Here is a 26,337-nt window from a genome sequence, read left to right as displayed (position 1 = left end):
ACTGGTCTCCTGTAGTTTTAAGTACAGTGTCGCAATCTAGACACCTTTGATGTTTTCAGTTAAGGTAAATGACAAAACTATAGCAGATTAATTAAGACATGCATTTAATCCAACTATGTAGTAGTAATCAGCTATGGCCACTTGGTTTTTAAACTTCTTTTATTCCACTCTATGGACTGTATAATTTATAAGATCTGTTCATGTACTGTGTCATTGATACTGCTTATATAAACAGCTTACTGTTTGGTACAGGAGTTCCTTGTGCTCAAATCAACTCAATTTTAGAATTCTGGAAACTTAATAAAGGGTCTTATATGACAATGTAGTTTTGATTTAGTTTATCAATATTGATTTAGAGGCAGAATCTAAGAAATAAGGGTTTCGAAGAATATGAGAAATGGCCTTGAGTAAAGCCTGAAGATTAACATTCTGTTCACTTTAATGCAAATTAATGTGTGCTGTACAGGTGAGTATATATAATGTTTATACTTATGATGTGTATACCAGCAAGATTACAAGAGGGACATTGCTACCCTTGATTGTTTACAACACTGGCCAGATCCATTTTACATTAAGTTCACATTTATTTGAGTTTCGTTAAAGGGGGTGAGTCACGTACCAGGATATACTGTTGTATTTCCCCGCCCTCCTCACATTATAGTAGACACGAAGGGCAAATGCAGTGTTAGGATAAAAACTCTCATGGGTGATCTCGCATGGGCCAAGCTTAGCAGCTCTTTTTAGGTTTTGAGCCACAGTCTGTGTAGTACTGATTAAATCGATTCAGGTCAGTGAGTTTTTTTAACTCCCTGGCTTTGTAAATACTGCATTGATGGAAAGGCTTAATTTTTTGTGTATTTCAGAAATGATACATATATAGCAATAGGGAAAAAAACAAAGTCTTTCACAGATACTGATGGAATTTGGAAACAGTACAACATGAACTAACAAGAATTTCGCCTCTCATCCTCCCAGCATCTTCTATGGTTACATGGATAACCCCAGTCCCATTGGTGAAAGTGTATCTAAAATTATAGGTCCATCAAGCTTTACTTAGGAATCACCATTCTGATGTTACTCAGAAAGTCTTGGGTTTAAAATCCTAACCAAAATGAGCACGGAAGACTTGCCTCTTTGGATGGTTAGTTACGCCCAGTTTCTCCAAGAACAGTTTCTAATGGCTTTAAGTATTTGTCAGATTTAGAGCAAAAATCATACTTTGCCTTCCAGATATTCTAGCAATTATGAGCTGTACACTCCCCCAGGTTTGGATTAACCGAGATTTTAAGCAAGTGTCCGATGCAACTAATTTTGCAGGTAGGTTGTAGATGGGGCTGAGATGTAAATGTGAACGTACATGGGCGTGCATGTACACCTGTTAACAGGTGTCAGCTTAGAGGTTATTTTTATTTTTTACTTTTACCCAGTTCCCCATTTTTTTAAATAGTGAATTTGTGTTAAATGTCATGAGCATCCCCATCCTCTTTAAAAAAAATGAAATACAGCATTGAGCTCACATTTGTTACCGGTAGACTTAATCTGCCTGTGCAGAGTTGTCCTTGAACTCAAGAGTTCCTTTTTGGAGGAAAATTTTGGTTCACAGTATCTGACTTCAGCTGCATTACAGTTCTGCTTTGTGGAGCCCTTCTCCCACGAACACTGTGACATGCAGTTTAAGTGACTCAGCAGTTAGGTGAGGTGCAGTTTATCCCAGATGCTGTTTTGTATTCCTGTTAATAAAATGATTTGAGTGAAGATCTTCCTGTGCTTCTACTTCTGAATATCAGCAGTTGGGATCTCCCATATCTAGACTAGGTTTTCTCAGCTGTGGGACCGTTGACTTTTGGGGCCTGATAATTTATTTCTGTGAGGAAGCTGCCCATGCATTGTAGTATTACCCACTGGGTACCAGGAGCAAACCCCACTCTGACCTCCCAGTTGCGATGGCCACAAATGTCTCTAGACATTGCCACTGTCTTCTGGAGTGAGGGAGGGTGATGTGCACAAATTTGCTCCTGTTTTGAGAAGACAGAAACTCAATCCACTGGAAATCTCTGCCCAGAGTTGCATATAAACTCTTGGTTTAAAAAAAAAAATGACATAAATGAATGTTACTTCCAAGTAGTAAGTTTCTTTTTAAGTATGGCTGTATGTTGTTTATTTCAGAAACCTCATTTTTGTTTAAAGAACTGTAAAGAATTTATATGAACGAAACTGAGGCCACTTAACACAAAATGTTGAAAGGCCCTACTGAAAGTAGATGTTTCAGGCAAAAAATTAAACTTTTTAACCTTGAAACTGTATTTTCATTTTTTTTGCTACTATCTAACTAGAAAGCACTTTCATGGTGTAAGCTAAATAACTGGGTTTTCTCATACATCTGGGATTATTGAGACTGACTTTCCAAAGAGATGTAAATATGTGATTCTTTACAGTATTGTGTTTTAAGATTTGAATTTTAAAAATTGAACTTTGAAATTTCTGAGCTACAAGTGAAGGTACTATTTATTATGAAGTGGTAAGTGTCATGCTTTAGATCTGAAGTTTATATAATATATTCTTGTCTTAACTGGTACCTACTACTTTAATGTTATTGTAGTTCTAATTTGAAGCTTGTGTAATATTTTCATGTCTCAACCTGTACTCATGTTTAAGTTCAAATTTATTTGCAGTTGTATTAAATAACAAAGTTTTTTTATTGCTCATGATTACTTTTCAGCCTCAAAAAACAACCTAACCAAAAAATTTCAAACCGCCCCCATAGAAAAATGTAACCATTCATAAATAAAGAAATCTCTAGAAATTATCAATGGAAAATTTCAACTATATGATCTAAAATTTTTCAACAAAATAAAAGTTGTGTACTATACAATGAGAATCAAAAGTATTTTGAGTATGAGAAACTGTGGGATATTATTTTAATTCTAGCCTCTGTGTTTGGGAAAGCTAACACTCTATGGATCATTGTGTTACAAAATGCAAAACACCATTTACTTAAAGAATAGTCCTCTAGGAGAACCTTAGAGTGTTTCTAATGGGAACATTTCCATTACTGCAGAGCCTCCCCTTCCCCCTGGAGGCAGCCCCTCCCTCCCTCCCAGCTCCTGGTGACACCAGTCTGGCCACCTTCCCCAGAGCTTTGTCTTCTCCAGCAGGTTAAAGAAATTGGATCGTATGGTAGGGAGCCTTTGGAGTCTAGCTGCTTCTACTTAGCACAATACATTTGATATTCATCCGTGCGGCTGCTTCAGTAGTTAATTCCTTGGTTTGTAGGCGAGTAGTTTTTCATTGTGTGGATGTGGCCCATAGTTTTGTTTATCCATTCACCACCTGACAGATGTTTGGTTTGCAGTTTTTGACATTAATGAATAACGCCTCTCCAGACATTCTCATGCAGGTTTTCATGTGAACATGTTTTCATTTCTCTTGGTAAATGCCTGGCATTGGCCTGTCTGGATCATGTGGCAAGATGAGTTTGACCTTAGCAGAAATTGCCGAACTCTTACCAAAGAGGCTGCATTATTTAGCTGCAGTAGATTATCTTTAAAAATCAGTTCTCACGTTTCGATCCCATGTTTTTAAACCGACACTCATATTTTCTTTTGCTCTACAACACTGCTGTCTGCAGTGAATGCAGAAGTTTCCTTCTTGGTCATTTATTCTTTAAGGGAGCCCTGTGGTCTCACATTGCTATTATTTTAGAAAGTGACATTATTTCATGTCAAGACATTTACCTTGACATGTCATAGCTAATGAAGCAGTTACACATGAGTGTCACTAACAGGTGTGGCGCCTTCCTTGTCCTCCAGGCCAGCCGTCACACCACGGCTATGCCCCGGCAGGTTCCTGGTCACCGTTAACGGTCTCGCCTCAGCGTCCTGTGCTCAGGCGCCAGGTTCCTAAGTGAGCAGATGGGTATGATTTATCTTCCTGAATATTTTCTGCATTGAAATGCCCATCTATGGGATTATCGACATTTTTCTGACTATTCAAGACTAGAGATTCTTGATAGACAAGGCTTTTATGGCCCTCTATATTCTAGAAGATTAATATCAAACCATTTTGAACTCTAATGGCATTGAAATAAACTCACTAGCTAAGCCTTTTCACACAGCTACTCCCTATTTTTGAAGGCTTCCTCTTTTGTGCATTTTTTTTTTAGAAGATGTGCTTATTTTGGAGAGAGGAAGGGGGCAGAGGGGAGTAGTGGCGTGCTGACAGTTAGTTGCCGTGAAAACATCTACTTTTTTTGTTAATTTGCTTGTTCCAGAACTTCCTGTTCTAGCCTCAGTTTCCTTCACACACTCACGCCCCTGGTTTGAAATTTTCGTTACTGTCGCCCTCAGCAGATAAGGCTAATCTCACGGAGCTTGTGCGAGCAGAGAAAGGGGGACGGGGTTGGTGGGGGCCAGTTTAGTGTGGGCCCTGTGGACGCAGAGCCCCTTAGGGGGAACCGAGCGAAGAATTAAAACGTGGTTGCGTCCTCTAGAGAGACTCCTCGGTTTGCAGGTGCGAGCAGACCTAAGTGAATAGGTGGGCTCTTCCGAGTGAGTCCTGTCTGAAACAAGTAAAAGGTAAAGGTTTGTAGTTCAATTTAAGTACGACTAACCTTATATTCTTTTTCTCTTTTACTGAGTTGTCTTTCTGTTTCATTTTGGTAATCATGATAGTCCTAAACAACTTAATTTAACTTGTGATAAAAGTTTGATTGTAAGCACTCTTTCAGTGTTTTTAAAACCAATCCATTTAGGTGGCAGCTTTTTTCCTTTGTCGTTTTTCTGGCGAGCAGATCCTGGTGCAGAGTTGGTGGGCCAGGGGCATGTGAATGGGGCAGAGAGCTGCGAAAAAGAACCAGTGGCTCAGAATCAAATTAGTAATGTTCTGACAGCCATTTTAGGGCAGTCGTAGAAGTTTAATTTGTTGATCTGAAAATGTTTCTGTTTTTAAAACACCTTTTATTTTGTATCCAGTCAGGTATAGGCATCTTTTTTGCACCTCCTTCCCTTAGACATGGTGATGACTTTCCCAGCGCCTCTATCTGTGGGCCTGCGCAGCCTGTGTTAGTCAGTCCTTTGCGTAATAGTTTTATAACAACTTTCAAGTTGCTTTTCTGAGCCGACCTTAATGGGGTTTGAGACTGGGAGAGGGGTAAGTACAGTCAACTTTTATTACCTTAGTAGATTTATCTAGTTATTTGGTTTTTGTTTGTTTGTTTTTTTAAATTTAATTAATGTTCAAGTAGTTTTCTGTCTTTTACTCCCTCCCAGCCCACCCCCCAGTGCCCCCCACCTCCCTCCCATTTCCACCCCATTTAGTTATTTGTAATACAGAATTTCCCTCTTTGTGAAATGTAATTAAAATAGAAAATACAGTTTATATATTAATAGCTTATGTTTCTAGAGCATTTGAATTAATGAAACTATAGTATAGTAAATTTGAAAAAAATTTTAATGTCAATTGAGATATGAATAAGTAGATACTTGGATAAAGAGGGAAATATCACTTAAAATAGCATTGAATTATGACAGAATTCACAAAGTATATGACATAATGGAAGATGAGATATTATCCTAATTTTTATAAAGTTTAGATAAACTATCACTTAGTGTTCAAAAAGTAAACTTTTGAAATACTTAGGCACCTGTAACTTCTTTTTTAAATTTTCCTTCATCAACCTCTCGGTATTTATGAATAAGTATAGAAAATCTTAATATGGAATAAATGTTACTTGAAATATACAGGAAAAGCAATCCCATAAAAATTATGATATGACAGGTAGTATTTTACCGTCATACACTTTCTGCTTTAATAAAATAGGAAGATCTAAGGGCAATTAGGAAAGCAGTACTTTTACTGAAAGTATTATTTCAAAAGTTTTGTGTGTGAATTTATATTTTTTGAGTACACTTTTGTTGTATTAGAAAGATGGAATGAAATCATCAGTCGATACATACTGTACACCCTCTTTCTGGCTCCATATCTCATGTTTCTTGGTAAACATTGGGAAGTACAGAAACGATGAGCCTTCACACATGTGATTTGTTTGGAGCAGCCTTCTGAACGCCCCTGTGCCCTGTGCTCGGGCGCCCGCTCTGCTTTGTCTCAAGGAGCTGCTCTGTGGGCTGGTCGTGCTGTTGTGGACAGTCAGGTCCTCCGGGTGCCGTGGAAACCTTCGGTGGGGGGCACGCCTGCCCGCCCCCCACAGCGAAGGCCTGCAGCCCGGGCAGGGGGCTCTCACCGCCGGCTGTGCTGGAGTCAACCAGCCCAAACGCAAAGCTCAAATTTTACTGAAATTATTTTTAAAAATTTACTTCGGAAGTATTGTGAAATATACATGTTCTTGTAAAATAATTATTGTAGTCATTCCTTGGAAGAATACAATTCTATAAAAGTCAGTACATTTGATTCAAAAATAATAAATATCTATGAGGGCAACATATTTCTTTCATTGCCATCAATTTAAAAAAACAATCTTTTTACAGGAATTAAAATTTATGCTTAGGAGACAAATGCACCAAACGTGTGTGTGCGTGTGTGTGCGTGTGTGTGTCTCATCAGTAAATATAGAACTGGGTTCTGTTTTTTATTAACACATGTGTGCAAGGCAAGTAGGTATGTAATCAGCCAGATGGTACGTGAGACTTTAACTCACAGAGTCATGTGAGAGAGCATGTTTTACATCTTGTCACCCCTATACCCGTGACACAGTGAGCCATGTCAAGGTTGGGTTAATACAGCCCTCAGCATTCATTCACACACACACACTTACTTCTGCATTAAAGTTACTTGTCAGAGCTCCTCCTCCGGGTCAGACCTTCTTCAAGGTGAGAAGCCTCCAGCTGTGAATGAGAGCGAATCCCTGCTCTAGTGAAGTTCACGTTTCAGTAAGGGGGACACATCAGCCAGCTTCAGGGAGTAGCGGGAGAGAGGGAGGGGGCTCCGTGTGGCGCCCCCTTCAAACTGTGAGCGCCTCGAAGGGACCGGTAAGAGGAAGATGTGGTGGCAGGCTGTTCCAGGGGAAGGGGACTGCAGATGCCAAGGTTCTGCGGTGAGAAAGGGTCATTTTGAGGAACTGAGAAGTCAGTGTGGCTGAACCTGGGCCTGGAGGGAGTGGGGACTAGTGGGGCAGGCAGGAGCCGCGCTGGGTAGCTTCTTGCGGACCGTAGTAAAGCGCTGAGGCAGACTTGGTGGTCTCGGGAAGTTTCGGGTCACGTTGCGCGTGGAGATGGAGGAAGGACTTGGCTGTGTAGGTGCTCCGAGTGCTTTCAGAACTCCCTTCGGTGTCCTGGCGTTGTTGCTGGGAACTCCACCAGCAGACAGTTGCACGACAGCTAGACTTCTTTTATTTAAAGGTGTGCCATGTACTAGTTAGCTTTGCTCTGCAACCCACCGGCCTGTAACTCAGTGCTCAGAACAGCCACAGTTTATTTAGCTCACCATCCTGCAGTTTGACAGTTCGGCCCGGCACCGGGCAGTTCTGGTTTCTGCTGGGCTCATTATCCCTTCAGTCATCTTAAGTGGCTTGGAGCTGACTGGCTCTTGGCTGGGGTGCTGTGGTCACCGAACCGAATCTTTCTTATCCTCCAACACACTTGCCTGGGGCTCGTTCCCATGGTGGCTGTTTGACTTTCAAGAGGGTGATTAGAAGTACCATCGCCTGTGGACTCTTGGACTTGGAGGTGGTATGGTGTGCTTTCTGTTGCTGCCTTCTGCGATCCAAGCAAAGCACAGGTCCCACCCAGCGTAAAGGAGTGCAGAAAGGGAGTCCATTTCTTCGGTGGAGGGGCCGTAAAGCCACATTGCACTGTGGTGGCTGTTTTCGCACTCCATCTTCTAACTCAAGGTCTCCCTCCTCTGAGTCATACCGTGAGTTCGTAACTGCCTTGTGAGTCTGAAGTGAGGGTATCCTCGCTCAGTTAAAGAGCATAATTAGAAAGAGCAGCGTGGCCACAGTGTCGACAACCTTTTTAAAAAGTGGCAGCCTGGGGTATGAGGGCACAGCTAACATCGTGGTATAGTCAGTAACGTGAGCCTACTACGCCTTGTAGAGAACAGCGTCACCATAACGTATCCTTTCTTTGTCTTGAAATTGAAATCCAATGCGTGCTATTAAGTGTATGCTTTGGGGCTTCCCAGATGAAATGTATCATTGTTATTGATACTTACTGGTTCCCTCTGTAGATGGGAACAGGTTTTTAGTTCATTTTAAACCATCACAAGCACGGTGGTTGTGTGCCTCAGCATTCACGGGTGGCAGGCGTCCCTGTGTGCCCTGCCACCTGCCACCCGGGCGCTGAGCGGTTTTCACCGGCCGTGAACTTGGGCTGCCACGTGGTGCAACATGCTAATGAGGAGAATGCTGACACGGGTTTGTATGTTTTTGTAAGCATTCATTTTTAAACAGATCACAAAAAAAGTAAGGTGGTAATAGTAGTGGTAAGAAATAATATGACAGAAGGTAAAACAACTTTCTTGCTTGCTAAATTCCAGCTTTGAAACCCAGCGTGAGCTGTGAGTGTGTGTATATGTATATGAGAGAACAAGCATGCACACAAGTGAGCGAGGGCTCTAGGGGAGGGGCTTGTCCTGCGTTTTAAATTGTCATGGATCCTGGGGCATGGTTTTGAGCAATTTATTTATGAATGTGCTTCTCCTTAAGTTAGGCAAAAGTATGCTTCATGGAATAGGTTCTAGTAGAATATTGATCTTTTTGACCCAACCAAAGTAGACTCAGTAAAACAGTGTTTTAGTCCCTTGAATTATCTAGGCAAAAGTTATTTTTTCCAAAAGTGTGTGAATCCTTGGTAATTTGGACAAATATTGTGACTGGAGATTCAATCAGGTTCTTACTGATTATGATCAGTCTCCCCACCTCACTCCCACCTCCCTTTGAATTGAATAGCTTTTCCATTCCTACCTGGAATTAGTGGCAAAATTTATTATATCATTTTAATGTTTCTGGTGAAGACATGGTAACTCTGGTCACCAGAGAAAGTAATAGATTATTTTGTATCACAGTTATTGAAATGGAAAATTAAAACTGAGCTACCTCTTCTTGTTATTTCAAAATAAATTCTAGATGCAAAAAAATATTTTAGATGCAAAAAAATAAAGTCAAATGTGTTAAAAGAAAATGTGAATGAATATTTCAAAAATCCTGGAGTGGGGAAGTAATTTTCCAGCATAGCAAGTATTCTAGAACATATGACAGAAGGAAATGGATAGATTTGAATAATTTTCCTGTGTAATAAAATATTTCCTCAAAACTGACTTTTTCATGATTATGTACTGACTTAGCATATGAATATACCATACTTTAGTTAACCATTCTCTGTGTTTGTACACTTTTTGTAATTTGCCTGTTATTTCAAATAATGGTGTAGTACAGTTATAGAGAAATGTATACATAGCTGGCGACAAATTGAATCACAAAGAGTGATTTCTCCAGCAAACGGACCGCTTGCATGAGTGGGCCTGCGGCCGGCGGGGGGCTGGTGGGAAGCCCTCTGCTGAGTGACCTGTCCTCGCCGCCTGGCCCACACAGGTGCCGGGGCCACAGTGCACACAGGCGCTGACCCTCTGTTTTTGACCTTTACAAGCTTGAAATACAAAACGTTTGCCTACTTTGCAGCGAGTGCTGTTGACATTGAAGTTTCTTGTTGTTATTTTGCCTTATTTTGTTAAACTCATTATTTTTATTTGAACAAGAAACAGTACAATACAGTGAAAAAATAAGTTTTTCTCCTTTGAAAACAATCGCTGATGTGTTTGTTGCATACTTTTTCAGAAATGGTTTAAAATCAAATGAGGGGGCCCCCAAAAAAACCCTGGAATTTATTTATAAAAAATTTATTCTTATACGTTGAAACTTCAATCACCTTCCAGATTCTCTCCATTTGATGCAGTACACCTATCAAGACATTCTTTCCACTGCTCAAAACAGTTTTTGAAATTGTCGCTTTTGATGCCTTTTAGTGCTTCTGCCATTTTTTGTTTTACTCCTTCCACATCTGCAAAACGTTTCCTTTTGAGGACTTTTTTCATCCAGAGGAACAAAAAAAGTAGCTCCGGGACGAGATCAAGTGAATAGAGAGGGTGGGGCTCGGGGATAATGCCAGTTTTTTTGTCAAATACTGTTGAACACTCAGTGCAGCGTGGCAGGGGCACTCATAAGTCACCCATGGTGGAATGGGCAAATGCATTGAGCCTTAAACAAAAATTCACTGGAGCTGAACACCGCTTCTCACAACAACACCAGCTGGTACATTGATCCAGATGGGATCCCAGAACACTCACCTAAGTGGAGAAAGCCTGTAGTACGGGGGACCTGCTCTGCAGAAGATAACTTCAGGGTTTTTTGGGTGCCCCCATATACCCAACTCTCACTTTTATTTTAAATACAGATGTTGGCTTACTATGCACACTGTTAATGATTCTTACATTTATCATAATGCAGTCTCTTTTAACAGCAGCCTGAAATTCTGTTGCTTGGCTGTAGGATTGTTTATTAAACACTTCCTTTTGATGGACATTTGATTGGTGGTGGCTTTCAGCTTTTTACTGTTATAAACAACTTTCATAAATAGCTTTGTAAGTGTTGTTTCTGCACTCGAGTATCAGTGGAATTGTTGGGCTAACACTTAATCACGGGCATTTTGATGGGTTTTGCCAAATTGTGCTTTATTCTAATACACGTTCTTATCATCAGTGTGAGGTTATTTCAGTGATTTCCCACAACTTTTCAACATTATCAAAATTGTTCATCTTCAGTAAGCTGTTGTGAGAAACATAGAATAATATTGGGAGTTTTGCTTTGCATTCCTTTAAATATGAGTGAGATTCTTTATATATGATTATAAAGCATCATTATTTGTCACTTTATTTTCTTTGTGACAGTGTGGTCCTGATTTTTGAAATTTTTTTAAATCAAAATGGGATATAGTTTTAGCATTGTTTTATTTTCCTAAAGATTTTATTTATTTATATTTAGAGAGGGCAAGGAAGGGAGAAAGAGAGGGAGAGAAACATCGGTGTCCGGTTGCCTCTCGACTGCCCCCTACCGGGGACCTGGCCCACATCCCAGGCATGTGCCCTGACCGGCAGGCCTTTGGTTCACAGCACTCTCTCCACTGAGTTGCACCAGCCAGGGCAACATTGTTTTCTTTAAAGAAAATGCTGCTTAATATTAGTTTTCTCTACTTTAAAAGTGAAGGTGAAAAGGACTTTGAAAGTGACTCAAGAAAGTAAAGTATAACCAGTTTTACTTTCGAATTCATGAATCCACATTTTCTCGATTTTCTTAATGAAATGATTGGAAATCAAACTGGTTTGCTTTACTTTTGGCCAAAGCAGGGCTTATTGGCGTAATTGAGAGCGGGGGGCGCAGCCATGTAGAGGTTTTTGTGCTGGAGGGGAATGAAAGCTGTAGATGGCTTGGCTGCCCCTGAGCCGTGAGAACCGAGCCTTCTCTACAGGTGAACCTTTTTTAGGCACCTGTGTTCTCAAGTAGTGATTGTGTCATCATCTGAAATAGGCGTGATTTGATGGGAAGGACCTTATCTTGGACCTAACACGTTTCTGCTTTGTTTAACCTGCACACCTTACACCTCGGAAAGCCTGGATACGTGCTCTCTCTCCAGTGATGTCAGGTTGCGCCCCATCTTTCAGAGTTATCTTTGCATCTGTTACAACATCTGTGACAAGGACAGCCTGGCTATTGTGTCCTAATTTTACATCTGATAAAACCTGTGACCTTCTTTCTTAATGGTTTTTATAATGCTGCCAGTTCTAAGTCCCCCCAAACTGAAGGTTAAAAACAGTACCATTAATAATTTCCTTGGTTATTTCTAAATTTGAATGTATTCTTTTAAGGAATGTTTGGATGTACTTCACCTGCGTGCAGCGCATGTATTGCCTGCCCCTCGAGGGAGTGTTTGCTAATGACTCAGGTGAGCGCGGGCTCCCGGCCCTCTGCCCCGGGGCCCCACAGTGAGAGTCACCCCATTGGGAATGTGCTGATTTTGTTCCAGTTAAACCTGATTCTCTTTTTAACTTAAAATTGTGACTGCTTTATCACCAAATTAAATCTGATGATGATGGTTGACTAATAACTAAAATTCCATCAGATAAACACAAATGTAGTTCTAGTTTATATATAGGAACTACAGGTGTTTTTGGCTTGTGAAATATAAGATAGTTTTTTTAAACATTGAAATTTATGACAAAAGAAACAAAAATGCTTACCAGATTTCCATCGATAAGTTTAATTACTGCTACCTGCAAATTATATGGGATGACTGAAATACTCCCTTCCTCCCACTAGGGGGGGTTCCTTCCAACTTAGGTAAAAATGCTCTTGGATCCAACACAAAAACCTTTTTTATTAAATTGAGGTTAATTGCAAGTTTTTAAATCAGCTGTTTTTTGTGGATGTTGAAATTAAAATTTTACAAAAACAAAATACAAAAAATACTGAAGTGCATGTGTATTTAAACCATTGTGCTTTTGAACAAAACATAGTTTTTAGAAGTTGCTTTAACTAAATTACCTAATACTTAGGAACTTCAAAACACCCCTGTAAGCCCTTCTGGAGAGAGACTCTGGGGTGCAGGATGAGGTTGCCTTTTCGAGACTCACCTCCATCCTCAAGCCCCAAGATCTGTGTTCGTCTCTAGCTACTCCCCTAGCCAAATGGAGAGAGTTCCTGAAATTTCACCAGGATGCCCGGGTTCGCTATCAACTCAAGTTGTCAAATATATTAAAGCCGCATCTTTCAATAGATTTTTATTTGCTATTGAATTTACGTGCCACTTTGCCTTTTTATAATATGTTAAGCAAATGTAGAATTCACTTGGAATGATTTTGCTGATTTAAATTCCTCTTACATGTTTTAACGATGTGATTGCATGTATATTAAAATACATCGAGGCTGAACGGACCTCACACTGATGCACGCAGTTGTGATCTGCACGGACGGGTGGGTAGCGTGGGTTCACAGTTGTTCAGATGGAAAAAGGCAGGCTGTGACGATTGTAACACGAGAATGAACTCTGTGTTCACATACTTACAGCTGTAAACCCTCTTTTGCCCCACCATGTAAAATATAAGAGCAAAGTTACAGTCTTTACAGTAGTTGAGATTCAGCAAATTTGTTGTTTGTGTTTTCCCTTTAAAGTCTTCAATGCTGATTAGAGGTTTTATGTAAAGGTACTTGAGGTTAGTAACCTAGTGTTGTGAAAGGAAAAACTTAGAATTTTCAAACATATGTAGATTGCAAATAACTTCCTTTTTCTTAAACTAAAAGTCTATAATAAGATCTTGTTTCTAAATCTAACAATTAGCTTTGGAAATTGAAGTGTAACCAGTGAATCTTATAACGATTCTGTGCTACAGTTGATCCAACAGTTCAGTGTTTAGCCTAGAATCACATTTGGTATCAGCAACATATGGTTTTCATGAAAATGAGGCTGCTTGTCTTCCTAGTACCTGGTCATGCATCTCTGCTGCTCCATGCGCTGGGGGAGCCTCAGTTTTAGTAAAGCGATTGGAGAATACAGTTGGTTTCTTTTTTGACCTCTTTAATTTCATCCTGGCTGCCAGTGCTACTGAAATGATCTTCCTTTCTGTGTTTCTTTCCCCCAAGGGGAGAATCCAGTTTTGTTACAGCAAGATACATTGGGTAGGCCGGTGTGCCTCCTACTTAAAACTCGCACTACAAATGCCTAATTTAAAAAGGTTTAAAACTAACAGTGAAGCCAGCTGGTCACTTTTGTCCCACCCCCACTGTCTTTCCTAGATATATATATTTTTAATTCCTGTTTGTTCTGTTGCCATCTTTCTTCACTCTTTTTCATCTTTTAGGTACTTCGTAGTAGTCAGTTAAAAGCTTTATACATCTGACTGAATAATTGTTTTTTAAAAGTAATTATCAGTGTACGTCTTGTGCCATGCAGCTGTTAAAATGCACCAGGCGGACGGGCCGTCTTGAAGCTTCGCCGCCACTTAGCTGTGTGGCTTAGGCTCTGCCCGTCCGGAGCCGTGCTTCCAGAGCTCCTGCTCTGCCGCGTTCCGGAGACGGCGGTCTGCCCGCGCCGGTGCGAGGGGGACGAGAAAATACTGGCACCCTCACAGGCACGATGACACTGCTTTACGAAGCATGACTTTCATGTCACTGTCCATAAAAGATGAAGAATCGTATGCAGCACCCTGTGATCTCAGTGAGGAGGGCGATCCTCCTAACTTCCTAGATCATTTTGAGGGGAATCTAACCCCCCTCCTTCAATGTAATGGCAAAATTATTCCTTTGAAAGAAGCTTTCCAGGTTATGAAACTGGGACCTGGGGTAGTGACCTGGATTTACACCAACTCTTGCAGAGACAGGCACGGCCGTCTCTGTTTCTTGACGCCTGACATGAACCAAGTGCCTGCTTTCTCAGAACTCTGAGTTCTGGGCCATGCTGTGCTCTGGTGTCTGAGGCTAGACATCAGAGGAGGGTTTTTGGTTCGTTTGTTTTTAATTTTAAGGATTTTATTTATTTTTAGAGAGAGGGGAAAGGAGAGAAAAAGAGGAAGAGAAACAAGGAAAAAGAGAGAAATCCATCAGTTGCCTCTCATAGTTGCCCCATCCAGGGACCGAACCTGCAACCCCAGGCATGTGCCCTCACCGGGGATGGAAGTGGTGACCTTTTGCTTTGTGGGACAACTCAACCCACTGAGCCGCACCAGCCAGGGTTCAAAGGAGGTTTCCATAGTGCCTAAATTATTTTTTTCCTTATGATTTCAGGTTGAAGTCTTGCCCTCGGAGGATACTGCCTTTGGACTCAAGGTGTGTAGTCGGATGTGGCTTGGTTAGCCTCTGCCAGCTCCCCAGGTGGAGTGGGAGGCTCGGCAGGGAGGACGTGCTTTTGTTTGTTTGTTTGTTTGTTTGTTTGTTTAAATTAAATCTAGAGGTTCTAAAATCTTCCAGAATTTAAGCTTTCCCCTTTATTCTGATGAAGATTAGACTGTGGTGGTATTTCCTTTACCTTCTTTCTTTCTTGCGGAGAACATTAGAAACGGAGGAAATCATGAGTTTTACGTGGCGATATTTACCTTTAACTTTTAACAAGCCATAGAACAGGGCTTTTACTAAACCCCTTCTCCCCGCAGTCTGGGGATATTGAAATTCCAACTGCCGAACGTTACCCGATGCTGTTTTGGGTTCATAACTCGAGCTTCCTTCATCTATTCACTCATCATCCCTGCTTCAAATATTTGTTGAATCCTTGTGTTCCAGTCACAACTAAATTAAGTCCCAACTCCTGCTCTCCAGTTGCTCACAGTCAGTTGGTAGGCACGGGCCTATAAACAGACACAACGTCCTACAGTGTGGTGATCTCCATGCTAGAAATATGCAGAGGGTTTGCGGAGTGCTGTGGGGTTGGGGGGAGGTATTCTAGGAGGCTGATCCCTGGGCAGATTTGAAGACTGGTGCTATATTTAGGCAAGAGGGGGGAGGAGAGGGAAAATAAGAGCTATTTTTAGGTTGGAGAACAACCATGAAAAAAAAATCAAAAGTAGTTAAATTGCGTGTGTGCGTGCCAAAGATCTCAGGTTGAAGAGGTTAAAGATGTGAATTTTATCCCGTAGAAAATACAACGCTATTAAAAGAGTTTAAGGCAAGTAGTGGTTAGGTTTGCAACAGAGACCCTTCTGACCACTTGGTGGGGGACGGATTGCCAGAGACCAGGGAAAGCAGCTGAGTGGGTCGGGGGAGAGCCAGCGTGGGTCTGAGCCGGCCACGAGGGACCGCCTGGAGTCCCTCCAGGGACTTCCTGGAGAAGTGGGTCTGTGGGGGCGGGGGGTCCTGGGACTTGCCCTTGCAGACGGTGCTGGGGTGGGGGGGGGTGCCGGGGCTGCCAGGGAGACCAGAACAGAGGGCGGGGCCCAGCGGGAGAGCACAGCGAGTGGGCTGGGGTTTTCTCCCATCGCAGTCTTCCAGACCTGCAGTGTGTCACATTTACTTGCTTTTTGTACACATTTACCATCAATAAACTGTGAGAGCACATTGGTAGGAGGCACTCAGTAGGGGAGTGTGACTGCGTTTCCATGTGAAGGTCTGGAAGTGGAGGGAGGTACCATCGCTGCTCTGGAAGGCAGAAGTTTAGGAGAGCAGTGGGCAGATTTCAAAATACATCTCTTGTTCAATGCAGTGTCTTTCCTGGGGTAAATTAGTGCTTACTTGTTTGGAGTAATACAGTCTGGTCACCGAAATAATTTTTGACGGCTTTTCTTTTTGAAACTGAGTAGACAGAAATATATGTGTGACCAGTTTCTTTGTGTTCCATTGCTAAATGGGTATTAGAATTCCACAAATCCAAAGTGTTTTGATATACTCTTTTGGCTGGCATGTTCTTTGGAGGAAGAAAATTGTGAATGTTATGCTCCTTTTTATGCTTTTTGATAGAAATGGTTACAAAAATATATGTGGAGACGTCATTAAAAGTGAATGATTAGGAATCCGAAGGGTAAACATACATCTTGTTCTCAAAAAGAATGGGAAGGAGAAAAATGACGAGCTGTCGATCATAAGGGATCACAAGAGACAGAGTCCCCGCTCTTGGGCCCAGTCCCTTTGGGCGGAGAGTGCCCGCCCGTCCCATCCACGCCACCTTCCAAACCACACCCCAGGAGAGCACAGCAAACTCTGTAAGGCCGTTTTCCCAAAGCCCTGTCCCAGGGCCCTCCGTGTATCGCGTCTCGTGTTTTCCCTCCCTCTGTCTTTTCCTTTTCTGTCTGTACGTCCCTGGAATCCGAAAGTTTTATCCCCACAGGAGATCTCCAGGATCCTCTGGTCGCGCCTTCCTCCAGGTTAGAGCTGAGGGAGCTGGAGACCTAGGAGTCCCTTGATTCCCAAGGTCAGAGCCCTTGGCCAGCAGGGATGGGACCAGACTCATTAGTTTTCCTGTGAATATTTAAATAAAAATATACTCTTTCCTCTTAATAGGACTTTTTATCCTCTTTGGCAATAATTTTTAGTATTTAGGCATCTAAAATTTGTTGCTATTTTAGAGAAAACTCAAAGCTTAAAATATCTAAAACTAAGATTTAAAGTAGACACCAAATTTGTTTACCCTTACGAATTACTTTCTGTCCTTATCTCAGTGAGTAAACAAATCCTAGAGAAAAAGAACATCGAAATTCCACCTGGTCTTCTGACCCCCAACGAACATAGTCTCATAACTCTGCTGGGCCTTTGCACCCACCTGGTCCCCACCGCCGCTGCCAGCCTACCCTCCTCCCTCGCCTTCCCCGGGATTGCCGTCCCACCCATGGAAGCATCTCAGGCCCATCCCACCGCCCATCTGCTCGCTGCCCCTGCCCTCCACTCCATGTGCCGTGAGGTCCCACCTCCTGTTGCAGACTGCTGAGCTCCCAGCCTATGTGTGCGTGCTGCGCCCCTGCCTTTGCAGCCTCTTTGGGATTTCTCTTCTGCCCTCTTGTTTTCTCCTGTGTATTGTGCACAGGTAAGAGCCTGGCATGGCCCACCCCAGCACCACGATGCAGCATTTTCCCCAGAGAGAATGTAAGCTCAGGGGCTCCATCTTGTTCATCTTTTTATATCCTTATTGATTCGACTGGCTTCGCAGTACAGGAAGTAATTGCTGACGATTTAGAGTTCTTTAGCTAGCATAACAATTGTGATTGTAAAAAAAGAAAAATCTGTAATATTAACATGTTACTACTGCATCGTATTCTGTTCTGGGATTTTGTCACTGATCTTCCTGTTTGTTATCTGGGTTGATATGTTAGCTTGGCATTTGACTTGGTAGCTCCGAAGAGCCCAACTGCAGGAAGACACGTACCCATCGTCCCTGCTTATCGAAGCTCTACAGTAGTGCTGGTTGGCACGGACAGCCAGTGGTTCCGCGTATCTCACTGTTAGCGTAGGTGTCTTGGCTGCTCAGGCTGTGTGGTCCCGGGTCTGGGTTTCATTCTTTGTTGTCCGCTGCCAGTGGCCGCCATGTAGGTGCCACACAGGTGGAGAGCATTGCCACCTTCAAGGAAATTTCTGTCGGCCAGAGCTGGTCCACAAAATAAAGATTCCAAGTGGTCACGTGACACAAGATATTTTAATGTAACACATTTCCCGAACGGAACTGCCTTTTTTGATTGATAGGAAAACCTGAGGATTAGAGCAGATAAGTAGAGAACAGAAGAAATATTCTGTGCAGTGAAATAAATGTATATCAAATAAAGTTGGCCTGCCCCACTTCATTTGAGAGTAAACGATTTTCAACAGGCTCAGGAAGTTAGGGATCTTTCTGGTGGTCACTGGTGATGGGTCATTCATAGATTACCAGGCATTACACCTCGGAACTATCAGTGTGGACGTTCAGATTTAGAACGTTTAGTAGTACCTAATAAGATACACCGATTAACATGTTCTTCCTTTTATTAATGTGACCACATGAAAGCATACCTTAATCTTCTTTTGAAAAAATTTGTTTTGCTGTAGAGCTGCATGAACTCTGCTTCTTCCCAACTCTGTCTTAGCAGCGTGTGCGTTCTGCAGATGTACTGGCTGACGCCCTAAGTGGGTGTGAACGTAACTCAAGTGAAAGTACACTTAAGGTGACAACATCGTTGCAGCGAAACCGCAGACCTTTTCTCTTCAAAGTTCACAATCTTATCAACCCATTACTTTTCATGATATGAAGGGTTTCTGTTTGCATTGAAATTTTTTTCTTTAGTGAAAACCTGTTAGAAATCCTTAGAGAAGTAGAGGGCGGAGTTTATTCTTTACTGTTTTAGTCGTTGAGTCTCAACCAAAATCATAGAATGTATGCATATTGATAAAGCAAAACAATTTTCTGTTTCTCCGTGAAGGAAGGATTCAAGGAAGGAAAAAATAAAAATCTATAGCAGTTCTCAGGCTGAGCCTGGGAATCCATGTTGAGTCGTTCCCTTCTTTTGTTAGAGAATTTCCCAGCCTCTCCTATGCCATCTGCTGGTGGTTCAAGCACTTACATGTTTGGCCTTACATCTGCTTTATTTTTATTTAGGAAAGATTTGGGGGAAATGTTCTGTTTGTGTTCACCCGTAATATTTTGACGCAGTTTTGCTTGCCATGTTTAACGCTATTTCTAAAAGCTGTTTTAGCTTCTTTTCCAACTCCGCCTGGACAGGACCTGAGTATGGAATGTAGAAAAGAGCCTGGACAGGCCCCAGGGTGCGCCGAGAGCAGTGGCCGGACTGCAGAGCGGTCTCGAGGGCCGCAAGGAGGAGGAGGAGGAGGAGGAGGAGGAGGAGGAGGAGGAGGAGTTCTTGAGCCTCGCTGGGGTCGTCCCTGATTTCTGAATTTGGGTTAAATGTGGACGGGCAGTTCTGTGCTACTCTCTCATAATTAAGACGACTTGACTTGAAGTGACCAGACCTTTACCTTACTTTAAGTCCTAGTATAAGGTTGGAAAACGACTTCTGATTATCACTAACATTATTTTCTGGCTCTAAAATACTACAGGTTTGCCCAAATTCGTTAGGCCAGACCTTTACACCCATCCTTATTTATTCTTCTGATTTCTTTCTGCTAGTGCTCATCATCTTGGGGAAAATATATTTTTTGTCCACAAACAAATTTTTTCATGAAATAAAGCCAAGCAAAATTTTTCATAGAGAGGCAAAGTGTGGGGATTTTATTTTCTGCCATTTTTTATCTCCTTTACTAATTTTCTTTAGAACTGCCTTGACTAATTCTAGAGCCTTAGGTTCATGGGTCAGTTATTTCTTCATCATTTCCTCAAAGAGGCAAAGTAACCCAAAGTGTTACTCTCAGTTTTTGTCTTCGGGATGAATAAGGCTGAGGGAGGTCATGTGGCTTATTTAGGTTTCTGCCTCCCAGGCCAGTGCCGTGAGCACAAAACTTAGCCCAGCTCATCCATCCTCCCAGTCCAGAGCCATCGATCGGACTGAATCTGGGGAAGCCGAGATCTGTCTGGCTCAGCGTGGTCTAACATGGGCAGTGTTGTGTGGTTGGACCCTGTGCATCAGGGCCCTCCTGTGTTACTTCAGATCTGCATTCGGTTCCGACACACTGTATCTCTTCAAAGCCTTTATCCCAGTCGCAGGGCGTGCGTGTGCCGTTGGAAGTGCTGGGTGATCACCATGTGTTCGCGGAGGCCCTGGGCATGAAAAGTGCCCGGTAGGCCACGGACCCTGATAGTAGGCCACGGACCCTGATAAAAGTCATTCTCCCAGAACATTACATGAAAAGTCAGAAATATTTTATCATGACCAAGTGGTTCGCAGTGCAGTAGCATCTCCATTTCTTCTAGACCAAATGCTCGGCCAGGTGATGGTAGGTGAGTGGCAGATTTTTTAGGTGGGTTTACTGATCGCATGGTGTCAGTCTCAGGATTTAGGAAGTACGATTGTGCAGAAGCGTGTGCCCTAATTATGTGGCCATGTGGGTGGAGGGGGACACAATGCGGTGCCATTCTTGCCTGCTTTTGTCAGAATTGCATGTTTTCTTTGGTTTAAAAAAAATGATGTTGGAGGAATTGAACATGGCCTCAAGTCCTTGGCCCTCAGAGGTGATCTTTTTAAGAGAGGGAGGAGTTATTCTGAAAGAAAACTTCCTTACTTTGTATATGCGAGAGCTTGATTGACTCCATTTTTCCTTGGGGATGTTATTTTGGCACTATTTTTGAGGACTTAATTTTTAGTTATAATAAAAATGCATGTATTCTCCTTATCCTCACCCTCAAACACCTGTTCATTTGAGATGTGCACAAAAAATTAGTGGCTTATCTATAAAATGTCTTAGCACAGAGGCACTGTAACCCTATTAATAAACACCAAGCTGCTGAAGATTTGTGGGGAAAGAGCAATGAAATTAATCCAGGGAAGATGAGGGACGCTTCTGATTGCGTGTGGCTTAGGTTTTCTCTGATGCCAGATTTTAACGCCAGTTTTGTTTCTTCAGATGGTGAAAACCCTCCGCCTCCCCTCCCACTGCCTTGAATCTGGCTTGTACCCAAGCCATGTCAATTTCTGAAAGTCAGTTGAGAATGTCAAAGTGACTGGTGTTGAAAGAGCCAATATGTTGCAAGATGCTCAAAGCCAAGTAGAACATTTATGTGAATTAAAGAATTTATTAGGAGATGATTTTTAAAAATTAGATTTGAAAAGAAAAACCTGTTGAATTAATACTTGCATACCAGATGTATCACTGATAAATACTTGTAACAGATATTCCCGAATAAGCAATAAAATTACCATTTTACAACTGAAGTAATGTATCCTGTGGGTACATTTGCAGAGATACGCCAAGAAAAATACATGCAGAGTTCTTGAAGTAATAATGCAAATAAAACATTTCATATTATAATTTTAGAATAACAGGATTTGGAAGCAAGAAAAAGTCTGGGAGACTATTTATTGTGTCTAAATTCTGCTTTCACTCTGGCCTTTTGACAGTTGGCTTTTTGATACTGTGTGGTTACCGGAGTGTCTGTCTGTGCATCGAAGGCTGACTTGAATGAATTGAATCGTCTGCCAGAGTTGTGGTTGAAAATTTCAGAAACTAAGTAATAAAAATCATATTTTGTTTACTTTGTTGCAGTAATGGCCTATTTTCATACTTTTCTGAATTCTGTTGGTGTCCGAGGCTACCATCGAATCACTAAGCAGAGGTTTTTGTCCTGTAATTGACTCATTTGCGCACAGCCAGCGTGGCTGAGCAGCATGAAGCGATTGTGTCCCCACGTGCCAGGTCGTAGAGACTCGCTGCTGTGGCCTGGGCCGCTTCGCCCCTCGAGACTGCTCCGCAGTGCCCGGACGGGCTCTGGCTGGGCCGGGAACCTGTGTCAGGGCCGGAGCACACCTCACGGGGACGTGTCCCTTGGTCTTAGCAGGTCAGGAAGAAGAGTGGTAAACGTGAGGAACGGAAGGGGGGCAGGAACAATAGGACTTGTGATCTGCAGGATCAAAACAGAGTAAATTAAATCCTGCAGAAAATTTCCTTTTCTTCTGGCCACACATGGTAGGTTAACGCGCTTATCTGGCTGTGTTTCATATGAAGCCACATATGTTTTTGTAAGAGAGTCCTCTTAACCTCCCTCACTCTTCCCTAAATTAAATTTGCACTTTGGAAGGACTACGCAGTGTCTTGTCCAGGGGAAAGGGGGTGAAGAATGGCGTTAAAGAATGCGTGTCACTTACGGTGGAGGCTGTGCTGTAGGCCCACTGAGGGTGTTGCAGGTCACAGCACGGGGAACCCAGTGAACGTACAAAAGGTGTTCTGAAAATGGTTTCAAGCAAATCTCCCGGCCATTTCGCAGAGTTAGAGGAGATTCTGTGTTGTGTCTTGAGTTTGCAAATTCTTTTAATTTTACCACATTATATTCCTATTTTTGTCTCATTTATTTTTAATCTCCTTCTAAAAGTCTAAGCTTCTTTTCTTCAATCATCTTAATATTTTAACCTGTACTTAATGTTGCCATAATTTTTTAAAAAATAATATTATATGCCACTGCAGTATAAGAATAAAAAGTGTTTCCTGTGATAAGGGTATAATTAGAAAAGAAGCTGGGAAGTGCTGACTTTTAAGATACAGAAGAATCTTCATCACGGAAGCGTTTGAAGGGCTTCAGTTTTGATAGTCAATGAGTAACCTGTATTAAAAGATTCAACATTTTATTTAACCTTAAGATGAGCCATTAAATAGAACACATAATAACAAGAGATCAGTGAAATGACTTTTTCTTTTCTGAACAGGAGTAGATTTTTTCAACATGTGCTATTTAACAGTATGCGCAAATATCTAGAAACCCAGGTATTGGTAATAAACACATGGCTGTGCGGGTTGTAAATAGTTCCCGCTTGTGCACATTTGTGTATACGTTGTCTCCTCTCACGTGTGACGAATGGGTGAGTTGGACGAGTTGACCTCCCCAAAGGATAAGTTTGAAAAGGACGGAAATGGAGACCTGCCAGGCATGTTGGCTGGAGTCGTGGACAAGAGCAAGGCCTGTCTGAACTGCCACTCAGTTTTTATTCTGCGAGTTTGCAGGGTTGGTGATTAGAGTGGCTTTCGCCCAATTATGCTGTGATTATTCTGCTGCACTGTAATTGACTGGGGAGATATGCTAATACCTGTCATTTGGGATGATAAAAGATGAGCAGGGGGCGCAATGCATTATTTAGCTGGCTGTGTGATAGATGAGGATGCGCGAGTGCTTTAATTGCTGAGAGGAGAGGTTAAGCTGAACGAACGGATGAATTAGAAATGAGGTTTTTTATGGCTTGTGGAAAAGTGAAATAAAGGAAAATGTGCCTTACACTGAACCAGCAGATAGAAATGAGCACAATGAAACTATAACCAGGTAGCTTGCTTTACCAATTTAAATATTAATGAAAAATGTAGTTTAGAGTTCAGTTAATAATCGGAAGGAGAGTACACAATAGATCCTTCTATTAAGCAAAAAAAAAATTGTTAAGGGAATTGTTTTCATTGGAGATGACGGTATTTATGACTTGTAATCTCTTAAATTCATGTTACATTTTTGGTTCTACTGAATTGTAGTGTGCATCAATTCTGAATTTCATGCTGTGTACCTTTTTAAGTCCGAGCTTAGAGCTACCTAGGTTTCTGGTGCCTGTCTGTCTATCCGTAAATGCGGGCAGAGGAAGGCAAGAAAAAGAACAAGTATGTAAAATACACAAGGAGAATGTAGTAATAGTGAGTGTACAGATAGTCCTTGAGTGAAAGAAAGGGTCTCAGGTAGCCAGCGAGTGGCACAGACCTCATGTGCTGCATGCTCAGTTATCGGTGTTTTTGTGGGGAAAAATTAGGTAACAAGTGCTATTTTCCTTTCATATTGTTTCCTTTTGCCACAGCCACACATAATATTATATGTGTATTTCATAAAAGTATTTAAAAATACTCCATTGTAATCTGTAGTCTCCATGGTTGTTCATGGGATTTGATGTTAGTGATCTGCTGTGTTTCAGTTTTGTGCATTCAGTAGGTAATTATTTTGGAAATGCAGGCCGAGCAGCAGTTCGCAGAAGTGGACTGTGTGTTCCACACCAAAGGTGGGGGACTTGCACACTTCGTCAGCTTTCACACACATCCTCCTTCGGCAGATAAAGATGCGGGGGAGCGGTGTCCCCAGCTGTGCTGTTTGGTCTTGTGGACGAGGCAGTGGGAATACAGGTTGAAGAGGAGTTGTATTTTTTGTGCAATGAAGAAAATGACCCTCACACACTGTTGAATTATCTTGAGACAGTCCAGCTTCTCAGAGGCTGTGTGACTCGTGTAGTGTAGCAGAACTGATCAGGGGTAGCTTTGAACCAGCATATGGAGTGGCGATGGGTTAGTCTGGAACAGAGCACACCTGCTGGAGTAGACGGGGACGGGGGCTGATCGCTGTCCCCAGTGTAACTGGCACCTCTTTTGCACATTCCTTCGGAAACAAAATGAAGTTTCCTAATGGATGTTTTTAATCAGTATCCTTCTTGGAATCCAAAGTAGACGCTTTGAGATGCCTAACTCTTTCGGACACGCATGATTCGCACAGGCTGCTTGGGTAGCACAGGGTGAAGTAGTGAAAGAGAAGGTGCATGAGCCTCCAAGAATGGAGCAGCGGGGACAAAGGCAGGGCAAACACAGCAACCCACACACAGCGGCACCTGAGGCCGTGTTTACAAGCTTGCGCTGAAACTCGGTGTTTAGAATGTCAGCTGACTCCACAGTGAGGGACGGCAGCAGCCCTTTGGGGAGGTGGCATCTTGGTGTCTTTCTTGTCAACAGTATACAGAGAGTAGTATACAAACCTTCTAGTTTTGTGCAGTTTTTACAAAATACAAGCACTTTAGTATTTGTCCTCCCTACTAAGCAATTACTTGATTTTGAGACCTTGTGTCTGAGTCTTGGCTAATTATAATTATACACAATATCATCACTTGAGTGTGAAAATGATTCTTGAAGGTCCTTAGTTTGAAAGATTTTGCTTTGTTTAACCTGGTCATGGAAAAAATCATGTTTGCCGTTTCCTGTTGTTCCCATGATACAGTAGTCTCACCGTGAATGCGATTTATGGGGCATGGGGTCCTCCTAGTGAACACTGGGTGCCCGAGGTCGCTGTTGTGTCACTGTTCTTTTGGGTTTGTTTTTATTTTATTTTGTTTCATATCATTTTATGTATATTGATTTTAGAGAGGGGGAGAGGGAGAGAGAGAAGCGTCGATGTGAGAGAGAGAGAAATACTGATCAGTTATCTCATGTTACGCACCTCAGCCAGGGATGGGACCCGCATGCGCCCTGACCGGGCATTGAACCCAGCCTTCTGGTGCCCGGGACAGCGCTGCAGCCAACTGGGCCCCCTGGCCAGGGCCACGTCAGCATTCTCAACTCATACTTCTTCCCCTCGGAAATGCTCGGTCTTAAAACAGATTTGGTAGCACGAGGCTGCATAAAAGTTTTTTTCCTAAATTTTCTTAGCATTTTTTAATATCCCTTCTACCCATTTGAATGTTTTTTGAAAAAATGGTGATGAGTTACAGTGTTTGTTTAAAACTGTGGTTATATTATTTTAAACATTTTCAATATGATTATAGAATTATTGCCACAGGGGACAGGCTAATGAGAGGGCAGCCAGCGCCGCCTGGCTGCCCCTTCCGAGGCTCGCTCTTCCAGCCCCGTGCAGCCCTTGCCTCGTGGCACGTGGAGAATTTGCGGGGTGGGCAAAGCCCACTTGCTAGGTGTCACTAGTGCAGGTGTGGGTGGTCCAGTGGGTTCAAACAAATCACTTTAAAAACCTTACATACATTGTACATTTTAACACAAAACACACAAATGTTTAGTTCTGCCTTTCACTGAGACCAGTCATCTCAGCCACACCTAATCCCACCACAGTTTTAGCCATTCGTCTTCAGAAGAGAAGTTCTCAGGCCCTCTATTCACATTTGTACATTACTTCATTCCTTGTTTCATTGCTTTAAAAAAAGATTTATTTATTCATTCATCTATGTATGTATTGATTTTTAGAGAGAGGGAAAGGGGAGAAAGGGAGAGAATCATCAATGTGTGAGAGATACATCAACTGATCGGTTGCCTCTCACATGCCCCCAACCAGGGACCTGGCCTGCAACCCAGGCATGTGCCCCGTCCAGGACTCAAACTTGCAACCTCTCTGTGTGCAGGATGACGCCCAACCCACTGAGCCACACCAGTCAGGGCTCATTAAGTTTTATAACTGGAGGAATGTGTGGCATAAAAGTGCTTTGGAGGAAACACAGCAACCTGTTGGGAAGCACACGTCTCAGCTGGCATGGGCAAAGGGAGGGCTTTCCGGA

General features: G+C 42.3%; 1 protein-coding gene across 11 annotated transcripts in view; it reads left to right on the top strand.

The window, feature by feature from the left end:
- Positions 1-26,337, top strand: part of ARID1B (AT-rich interaction domain 1B) — a 396,315-nt gene that overhangs the window by 222,540 nt on the left and 147,438 nt on the right. For 8 of the 11 annotated variants that reach the window (XM_053668769.1, XM_037126070.2, XM_037126073.2 and 5 more), the window contains one exon: positions 14,783-14,824. The exons of the other annotated variants lie outside the window; for them this stretch is intronic. In XM_053668769.1, coding sequence (XP_053524744.1) covers positions 14,783-14,824 — 42 coding nt within the window. The remainder of the gene's footprint in view (positions 1-14,782; positions 14,825-26,337) is intronic. 11 annotated transcript variants of the gene reach the window in all.

This window comes from Artibeus jamaicensis, unplaced genomic scaffold, assembly GCF_021234435.1.
Source record: "Artibeus jamaicensis isolate MK-2021 breed Jamaican fruit bat unplaced genomic scaffold, CSHL_Jam_final contig_497, whole genome shotgun sequence".
NCBI classification, from domain to species: domain Eukaryota; kingdom Metazoa; phylum Chordata; class Mammalia; order Chiroptera; family Phyllostomidae; genus Artibeus; species Artibeus jamaicensis.
The sequence above is the reverse complement of the archived record's forward strand: the minus strand, read 5'-3'. Positions and strand labels throughout refer to the sequence as shown.